At 38.0% G+C, this 10,447-nt stretch overlaps 1 protein-coding gene across 1 annotated transcript in view; it reads right to left on the minus strand.

The window, feature by feature from the left end:
* The window catches only part of LOC104409919 (receptor-type tyrosine-protein phosphatase mu-like), a gene marked incomplete at its 5' end in the record, with an annotated part of 17,064 nt that extends 8,685 nt beyond the window's left edge, over positions 1 to 8,379 (minus strand). The window contains 6 exons of the mRNA XM_010019952.1: positions 650 to 775; positions 3,874 to 4,005; positions 6,356 to 6,529; positions 6,991 to 7,140; positions 7,726 to 7,861; positions 8,166 to 8,379. Coding sequence (XP_010018254.1) covers positions 650 to 775; positions 3,874 to 4,005; positions 6,356 to 6,529; positions 6,991 to 7,140; positions 7,726 to 7,861; positions 8,166 to 8,379 — 932 coding nt within the window. The remainder of the gene's footprint in view (positions 1 to 649; positions 776 to 3,873; positions 4,006 to 6,355; positions 6,530 to 6,990; positions 7,141 to 7,725; positions 7,862 to 8,165) is intronic.
* Between the last annotated feature and the right edge of the window lie 2,068 nt (positions 8,380 to 10,447).

The following is a 10,447-nucleotide window of genomic DNA, read 5'->3' on the forward strand; positions in this document are numbered from 1 at the left end:
CTATAGTTCTTTGGTGACTGATACCAGTCCATTGCAAAGGCTCCTTCCATCTGGATGGGAAGAGACACCCGGTCTGTGGTGGAATCTTTTTTCCACTCAGCTTTGAAGACATGCCTTTTTTAGTCTTCTGTCAATTTTGTGGCAGCATAAAAGTTGGATATGAGAACATATTCGTCCCTTCGAAGTGTGGGATGAAGTGCTTACATATCTTATGAAGTGTGATCAGTGGGACAAGATCTTTGCTTAAAGTCTGGGACTAGTATTGACAAAGATGCCTAGTATTGGTGCACAGCCTTCGTCGCATGGCATGGAATACAAATATGCAAGATGGCTAATTTCACACTGTTGAAAACAGCACTGATTTTGCCATTTCTTGGCTACCATACAATCTGAATACTGCATTTATTTCATTTGCATGTAACACACTTGAGATATGCATTAAAATATTTTTACTTTAATTACACACAGAAGGCTTTTTTTCTCATTGATGATGGTGTGACTCAATATTGCACCATTGCTTTCAAATAAATAAGCTGAAAAATGAGAATGGTTTTATGTGAGTTTAACTTTCATTTTTGTGAGTTGAGTATGGTCGTGTCATCTACTGAAACAGAATTGTTTTTTGTTTGTTTGCAAATAACATCCTTACTCTGGCTGCGTTATAGATTCGGAATATCCGGCTGATTATGTCTTCTTCTAAATCAGCTGATACAAACTCCACCTGAATAGGACCATGCCGGTGTACTCCATTTTCTGGCCAGTACTGAGGACACAGCTATAGAAGACCACAACACAGAACACAGTTAATCACTTTGAATTTCTTGCTGCCTCAGTATACTTTTCTAGATTTTAATATGTGCTATATTTATTACTGAAATTCTCACACAATATCTTTATAAAATACACAGTGCACCATCTTCCACCAGTTCAGAGCACTCTGCTTTTAGTTGTGTGGAACAAGTTTAAACAAATGCCTTTTCACTTAACTGAACATGCTATTGCTTGCTGCTATACTTGCCATTCTCATATTTGGAGTAACACATCTGACACTCAACATCAATTCTGCAATATGTTATGACAAGACAGGGGGGTGCTGTCAAATACTACTGTATCTCAGAGTCAGTATGAAGCTGAAAGACCAAAGTCCTGGTATCCCCAACTGTTCTGAAAAGTTGGTAATAACTCAAACACACATCAGAATGTGTGCTTTATACTATTAAGGGTGCAGCAGTTCTCAAATCTCAGGAGTTAACTTTCACATCTGTTTAACCTGTGACTGGTGGTATGGGCTAATACCAGAATTGCTTTACATTCTGAAGTAATAACTGCTCAATATCATCTTACGAATGGTACCTGAAAATATTAATTATGTGTTCTTTAGTGCTCAGAAAACATTACTTCTAGATACCTAAGATCACAAAGTAATATTAACATTATCTTGCACAGTTTTAGTTTCTAATAATATCACAACGCCTTAATCCAGGAACCAATTATCATCTGTGTTAATACTTTAAAGACTAAATCACCACTTTGCAAGGAGGTTTTTGAAGCCAGACTCTGCTTGTCTGTTTTTTTCCATAAAAACCCTAATGATTTCCCCCCTCCGCCCCAAGGATATTTAGAGCAGTTCAAGCATGTCGCTTTTGCAAGCATTCACCAAAATTAAGTATGAACTTGTGAAATTTTGTTTGCTTGCAGAAGCATTGATGTCATATTTGGAACTTTATTTCATTCAGTAAAACAGCTGTGGTCTTCATTCTGCTGCATTGCTGCTGGTGATCCAGAGCTGAGCTGACAAATCACATTTACTCCAGATGTTGTTTTGCATTTCTTCTAACGCTTAGTCCTCAACAAAAGACATTTAGACATGACTACATTTTAGGAAAACATAATCATTTACTACATCAATTAAAAAGAGAACAGGGTTTGATTTGCAGGAGTTCACTTTAACAAGTTAAACCCAGAAATTTTGAGTAAGAAAGTATTTTCTCATTTATTTTAACCCCCCCTCCATGATTTGATCTGCTGAGCAAATTACTTTCAAATATTGTCTAAATATTACTTACTTTTTTAGTACAAAATATACTTGTGTACAGGGTAGCAACATGCAATGCATACAACTAATGCAAATGCCAGTGGCATTTAACGTGCACAATTTAGTACATGTCTTTCAAACACATAGGAATACTGTTCAAACAGATCTTTGAAAAATGCTTAAATGACAAAAAGCAGAGCTGTTTTCTGGAGTTGTTTTAGGAAGCCACAATTTCAAGTTCTAAAGAAACCAAAAGCATATAGGTCTGTGCATTTTGCATGCATGTGATGCTAGCGATGCTCTTTAAGTCAGAGTCACTGTGAAGGGTTGAATTTCATTTCCCAATAGAGCATAACTATCCACATAAATTTTAATATCTAAACAGAGCTATAAACACTCCACATATAAATGAACAATAGTGATAACTCTGATTATTAATAAATATGAAAGTAATGCATGTTTTTAATAAGCTCTGCCCTCTCTCCATTTCTGTTTGCTCTGAGGGTGGTTTTGAGATTTATTCCTAATGAAAAGATTGTTACTCACATTAGAGGAAAAAGGTTTAACATACTGCGGAGGCAGGTGCATTAACTGCATATCCCAATAGCTTTTAAACCCTGTGAGGCTAATAAATGCTTGAAATAGCCATGCACTATTGTCGATTCAAAACACAGCCCACAAATTAAAAGAACTCCGTTCAGCAGCCCCTAACAGTTTGACTCCCTTGAGTCTTTCCTTATTCACTCAGAAAATAATCTGAGGCTCATGAATAGAAGTTTTGTCTTTCATTTATATTTTTTTCCCTGTAGACAGTTAAGGGCTTGGAATCAGAAATTCGATCTTTAAAATAGTGTGTGGAATTCCTACGCATTCCTTTGAAAGACAAAATGGAAGATTACTACGTTTTAAAAACAAATTCTTCATGTTAAAAAGAAGTAAGAGGAAACATTTTTCTAAGCGTATGCAATAATCAACAAAGCTAAAAAGATTCTTGATCATGTCAAGAATAAAAATGACCTGTGGTCTGCTATAAAAAATAACAATTGCTCTTAAACCAATAATTAGCAAATATTTACATATTAAGAATCCAGATTACCACTGTGTTATTCCAGCAGATGGCTGGTGCTGTTTGTTGGAACCAAGAAAATTATATCTGTGTAAGAACTTAGAATTGCACAGTTGTGAGCCAGGCTCTAGGACTCTCAGTGATTAATGCTAGTGATTAAATTGCCAAACCAGTAGGTACGGTTTTTCAATTTTCTAAAGAACATGTACAGCATGCACAACTCTTTTGTAAGGTAATTACATTCCCCCATACATTTCATTGCCCTGTTTTCTCTTCTGAAGGATGTTCAGTCCCCAGTCTTGCTTAGTTCCTATCTCTCTGCTAACAATGTCATTCTGTGCCAAACATAACAGATCTTTACACTGGGAATACCTATCCCCTGGTAAGCAGACCAAGGTCATTGACCTATTTCAGGCAGGCTAATGAATAGCTTTTGGCTTCCGTTTACAATTTTTGGCTATTATTGGTGTGTTTCAGACTTGGGTAAAAATTCTACAACCATCATTTTTGGTTTTTAGCAGCTCTTCTAAAAGCATGTTCACTTATCAGAATAAATTATGGGTATACACACTTCTGCATGTGTACATTAACATTTTGGTAGAGAAGCTGCTGATTGTCTGATTTATTCCTCTTTCAATATCCAGAAGCTACAAATCAATCTTTCAGTGTGTTAGTATTTAATGTTGTTTTATAACACTAATTACATCCTAAAGCTGTTCTGAAATGCTGAGGCACTAGCACTCTTTTGAATAGACCAGTTTTCTTGACTTACTTGTGCAGGATCCACATCATTCAGCATAACGAGTGAAGTGCAGTGATAATCTAGAACCAGTCTCCAGAAATCTTTGACAGTATTTGGCAAGGGATGCTGTGTAACTATAAAAGCTGATGGTTGCTTGTAGCTCTGCAAAGAAACATTGAGTTTGTGAGAGGAATGGTAAGAGGTAAAAATCCATTTATCCTGTCATAGCCTAAAAACTTTGGGACTGAAAGTATTATTTCTATTTTCTTTGTAATTAATGCATTGTTTTCAGCTCTTTCCTGAGATTTTCTATGCTTCAAAGTTAATAAACTGTGTTTGGGCAGAATACAACTTCTGCAGATGTTATATTTCTGAAATGCATTTTATGCCACAGGCATAGAGTCAAATAATCATAAGTTTTTGCCACCAATGCAATTACTACAAATATCTGAGCAACAGTTTTATTTTGAGCTGTTAATGGACTGATTAATCTTGGCTGTCTGCACTTAGCTGTTAATTTGAATGATGCCTGTGAAAGGGAATATCTAGTTATTTTTCAGAAATATTGTTGAAATTCTGCTCTATCTGACAGCAGTGAGGATACCCAAGGGATAAATTTCAGTGCTCTTTGGTTTTTTTAGTACCAGACTATGTCATTGAGTGAGCTGTTTGGTGGAACTGTTCCTTCATGCATCTTGTACTAGCATTTTCACTTACATTCTCCTGAGTGTTGAAGGCCAGCATGGCTTTATTGGGGTAACTGTTGGAGGGGTTACTATTGCCTTTATTAAGGAAGGCAGGGAAGCCTCCAAGTGCCTGCAACTGAAGTATTTGGTACCACAACAGAGATACAATCTTTTTAACTATTTGCATCTTTCTTTGAGAGACAGTCACTGAAAAGAACACAGAAAATTAATCCAAAGTGTTCTGGGGTACAGATGAAGACATGCAAGACTTAAGTTCTTTGTTTCGGTTTCAGCAAACTGCACCAGCAGGTATTGATGCTGCCAGTGCATCAGCCAGCTGCCTTCTCTCTTACAGGTCTTTTCCTGCTGGAAGTTGCATGCAGATGGCAGATGCTCAAAGGGCTCTCCATTACTCCCTCAGTTAGAAGCCCCAGTAGGTTTTTTTAGGGAAAACCATTCTCAAATTCATTCTGACGCTGAGTAATGAAAATTATGCTTTTTACCCCTTTTGCTTGAAGTGTGCTCTAAAGGCTTACATGAGGTGAACCAACTGCATCTCAGCTGATGGAAGTGGAGAGGGTGAAATGCACCATCTTGCCTGCTGGAGAGGGAGTGCTGTGTTTTTAGAGACAGGGACTAATGTCTGCTTCTGTTCATCAGTGCAGGGACATTACAGGAGCCTCTCTGGGGTGCTTCAGGTGGAAAGACACCTCCTTCCTCAGAGCCTTATGCCCAGATGCACTTTTAGATGCAGCTCATCGTTTCAATAGTGAAGGGAAGTGTTTTCAAAGCAAGTATTGCACTCTTCTTTCTGAGCATACTTAATTTACAGAACAAAACAGTACTGAACTCTCCAGGAAAGAAGACAATGTAATGGCAAGGTTGAAAAATTGCAGATCAAGGAAGCTCCATTCTAATATGAAATGTTGTTGACCTACTGTGAGAACCTAGAGAGGTTGCTTAAACTTTTGTTCTCAGTTTCTCTACATAGATAAACATAAAGATAATAACAGTTACTTTTTCAGAGGAGTGTTTTGAACTTAGGCTTATTTTAGCAAAATGCTTTGAGAACTTGGAAGGAAAGAAATGCAAAAACTGCTATAAACTGTTGTTACTCTAGCTTCATTTTTCAGAAAGGCCATTTACAATGTGTTCATTCTTTGCTAACCTCTGGTTTCTTGTTTATGTGTTTGACAACTGTAATTACCATAACTCTAAATTGTCAAAGATAGGCTATAAATATCTACAGACTGTAAAGGCGGCTTAAGTGTCTTTTTACTTGATATTCTATTAGCAGGATTAGAATGACCATAGATGCATTAGAAAAAATAATCCACACACACATGAAGAGGAATCATTCATTCAAACAGAAATAAATAGAAAGATTGAAGTAATGGCTTGTGTACTATCTTGTGCTGACACACAATATTTTTTTTTTGTTAATTACTGTTTAAATTAGAAACAAAGGGAACTGGAATATTGCTGCAAACCTTATTATCCTATTTAACTGCCTTAGTATCTTAATAGGTAACTCTATTTTTCCTAGGCCATATGGTAAAAAATTTAAGCACTAGGGAGAAATCCGGACACATATAATTTATCAAAAGTCCCTGACTTGCTCTCTGAGCATGGCTTTGAACCTTGGCTATGACATAACATATGTGGGATCCTAAATGTACTTGGGAGTTTAAAGATTTTGTGCCATGTTTTTGGAAAACAAGCTAGAAAGATTTCAGCTTTCTTATGCTGACTCCACTTTCTGGCATTGCTCTGTTTGGAGGGCTTCTTATTCCCTTTTTATTATTAATGGTGTAGTAGAGACTTACATCCATCAGTGCAGCATTAATGTAGTTACTGCTCTCCCCATCTATCGTTATGAGGAAAGGCAGGCATCTGTCTGGAGGCAGAACATCCATACAGCGATTCTTTTCATGATTTCGTGGTAAAAGTGCTATGCTGCAGTCTTCTACACGCAGTGTTGGAGTCACCATATTTAAAGTCTTTCAAAAAGAGTAAACAATACAACAGAGAAATTAACACAGCAGTGAAAGCATCCCAAAATATTTAAGAATAGATCTGCTCAGCATTCAGTTTCAGTGGGAATCAATATGCAAAGAAATGAAAACACATCACAGTCAGCAGGGTTTAGAAGCAAAAAATCCTGGAAGCATACAGATCTGAAAAATAACCTCAAAGACAGCTGCAGAATAACCTGCCTTCTGAAGAAAGGACAGTGGAAGCAATTGACATCCCTTGAGTGGGAAGAAGATTTTACTACTTCCCCACTGCATTCTTTTATGATATAGCATAATTCATAACAATTAGTGACGTGTTATTTTCCCTTTTTTGCAGTGTTTCCCTCCCAGGTCCAAAATTCACATGATTATAAGCAAGCACTTAAGCAGAGGTCTTTAGTACACCTGAACTGCAGAACTTCTCGGTAGTGCTAGCCACAACTTACCCTAAATTCCTCTTTGATCTGGCTGGAGTTAGTTTGAGGATCCAGTTTATTCATTTCATAGTAAGCAGACCTAACTTGAGAAGCTGGAATAGACGTGTCCCCACAAAGACAGGCTTCCAGGATAGCATCGTGGATAAATACATACTGTTCCTGGTAAAGCAATTAAGATACTTACTGACATAAAAGGCGTATGCTATTAGTATTTTGGTAAATAAACAGTAACAACTGTTATGGTTGCCACTAATTCCCTCTGACTTTACCAGCATGGAACCAACAACAGCAGCTCATAGAACTTCATTCCACTAATTTAGAAATGAATATAGAAGGATTGACTCAAATTAGTTACAAGTACAAACAGAAGTGCAGTGAAACTCCAGAATAAATCTCAGAATGTTTCTGGTTTCCCCATTCCTCTGCACAGTTCTGTAGGTGCTATCACATAACTGAGACTCAGTAAAACGTACTCCAGAATGAATCCTTCCCAGAAAGGAAATACTCACAATTTTCCTTTTTTTTTTTTTTAAAAAAAAACCCCATTGTGAACCTTAAGTGCAGCATCACCATGCACTTATTTGGCAGTGGCTCTTCAGGTTTGTGTGTGGACATTTTTTCTGCATACAATTGAATAAACTACGTTCTGGATGGCGTCAACCACAGAAAGGCCCTAGCTTTATGGGCCAGAAGAGTAGTTTCTCTTGCAATGCATAAGGCACTATTCCAGTAGATTAACAATACCTCGGTCTGCACCATGTTAACTCGCCGAGATCGAAGCTCTCTCACGCAATTGTATATGTCTACAACACCTTCTCTTTCTGCCATATCTAGCATGATGTCAATAACAATGAAGCATCCAGTTCTGCCAGCACCCGCACTAAAGTAAAAGAAGAGCACAGTTAACGTTCAGCAGTGTATTGGAAAGTTTAAAGTGTAAGGGTTCATCTTGCAGCAGCTACTTGATCAGTGGGATGATTACTGAAATTGAGCCTTGCATTTGGGCATTTGCAGGACCTCAGACTCAGTTTTTCTATTCTTGTTTATACTTTAGGTATTAAGGTATTGTGGGTAGAGCTCCAGTGGCTTCAGCAACCTGGGTGGGGATTACACAGTACAGGAGAAACAAAAGTACATCTGCAGTTTAGTGAACAATGCAACAGAGGGATTTCTGTTCTACCTACCTGCAGTGAACAACCAGAGGGCCAGCATTTGGTGGGCTCTTGGATTTGACCTGCCGTACAAATCCCAGCAGGCCTGTCGCATGGTATGGTACACCGTGGTCTGGCCAGCCAGTGAAGTGAAACTGCCGAATTTCTCGAATCTCATGAGCACCCCTCTGTTGAAAAGACAAGGGTTGAAAAACAAATTGGAATGTGAAAGAAATTGGATGAGTGACTTTGTAAGAATGTAACTTCAAAAGACTGAGCCTTGCTGAAAAGCATCCACCCCCTACCAATACAATCTGTACAGACTGTTGGAGAGCTTTCTCAAAGCAGAAAAGTAAGTTCAAAGGTTACATATCAACTGGTTTCAAAGCCTTACAACAAAAATGAGTAATTTAGCACTAGATTGCTTAGAAACTTTTAGCAACAAGACAGATCTACGTTTCTACATTTAAGCACCAGGCTGCTTTGAAAACTGTGGCCTTAAGGTGGCAAGCCATGTTCACAGAACAGGTCAGCAGCAAGGCCATGAACATACAGCACAGATGACATTTTTTCCCCACTGCTCTCCATGGGAGTTTTGCTGCTGACTTTAAGGAACTATAGCTTCAGCATAATTCTCCTTATTGGTCTGAAAAAAATAGTGGAATAAGAAAAAATCTTTTTGCGCCTCCAGTCATAGGGTCTGTGTTTGTAGCCCTCCACATGCTCACCCTTCAAGTGTCTTGCCACAGTCTAGAAGGACATGGATATGGTAAGACAGATAATCGAAAAGCTGATTGTTTAAGTAATTTCCCATATGACTTTCTGGAGCAGCCTGAATACTAGAGGTGTGAGTGCTATATTTGGGGTTTTCAGTGCTTGCATTTCTTTTTCCCTGTCTAAAAATGTAACTGCCAGTATTTTATTCTCATTAGAAATCCACAGACTAGAGTCCACCATACGTACTTCTTAAGCAAACAGCGAAATTATGACATATCATGTCTAGGCTGGACTAAGTGTCAGTGATAATAATAACTGGTGGTTTACAGGTTTTCTTCTTAAAGATGTATCACCTGTCTTGAGCTAGTTTGCATATAAAAGGTCTAATGGTCTCTGCATAATGAAGCAGTATAAACTTCCTAATTTATTGCTACTGTGCAAGCTAAAAGAGTCTGTGATTTTCAATGGTTGTGAAATTTTGGCCATGCTACATGACCAGCGTGGGAGTGTTTTATCTTGGAGTCCTGATGCTCTGATAGCTCAGGCTGTGGCTCTGCGGAGTCTGGGTGTCTGCTCAGAGGAATATCCATGTTCATTTCCCTTAGAAACTGTGATACAAAAAGGCAGGCAAGGGAGAAGATGAACACTGTATGTGACACTGATGTAGACTGAGATCACGCCCTTGCAACAGAAATGACCTTGTATCCTAAAAAACTATTTAAAAACATATTGAAACTCAGGAATAGACAAAGTAATTTGCATTTTAAAACAGTCTAGCGAACACATTCAAATACAATTTGGTCTCTGTACTCTGGGGATTTCAGAGTGTGTTAGTTAGCATGTCTTTTTGCTACTACAAGCAAGGCCTCCAACTCCATAAATAGCTGTGTGTAGGTGGGGTATCCATGTCCCAAACACTTTTATGTTGCTCGTAACAACTGCCCACAATCCCCCAAGAAACAAAGATCCCATAGAAAAAAGCAATGTTCTGACTATAAAAACTGAGAACTGAAATGAATATCCCACACAATTTCTTCATGCTGCACACAGACCTGATTTTCAAGCGATTTACAAAAAGTAAACTGGCCCTCCAAAATAATGTGCCCAGCTGTTGCACGATATGTACACAGGATATGTCCTATACATCTTGTGCATTAGTTTTGAAAATGCTGTCTGTCATGCTGACTGCGTTTTTGTCTATCGTTGGTAACACTCAGCTGCTTAGAAAAGGTATTGCATATAGGGTATTTTTATAATGAGTTTGCTTATTATGCCTACAAAAGAATGATTTTCATGTCTGTAGCTTCCCTGCTAGTTTTGAGACCCAAAATAGCAACACAACTGCATGAATCATAAAAGCATATGCTCAGCTTGGAGACTGTATTTTTTACTTTTTCTTTCAGCTGAAACAAACATAAAGTGGTATACATTGCTAACAAACCCTAGGATGTTAATAAATGCTACAAATACTTACGGTGCTGCTGTATCTAACTATCTGAGTAATTCATCTGAGTTAACTGTTACACTGTAAAGGAACTGCTCCAAAGGAACTGCTTATGTACACAACATGAAGCGTATCTAGGAAGTGGCCTTCAGAA

This window comes from Nestor notabilis, unplaced genomic scaffold (assembly GCF_000696875.1).
Source record: "Nestor notabilis isolate BGI_N333 unplaced genomic scaffold, ASM69687v1 scaffold13750, whole genome shotgun sequence".
In the NCBI taxonomy this organism is placed as follows: domain Eukaryota; kingdom Metazoa; phylum Chordata; class Aves; order Psittaciformes; family Psittacidae; genus Nestor; species Nestor notabilis.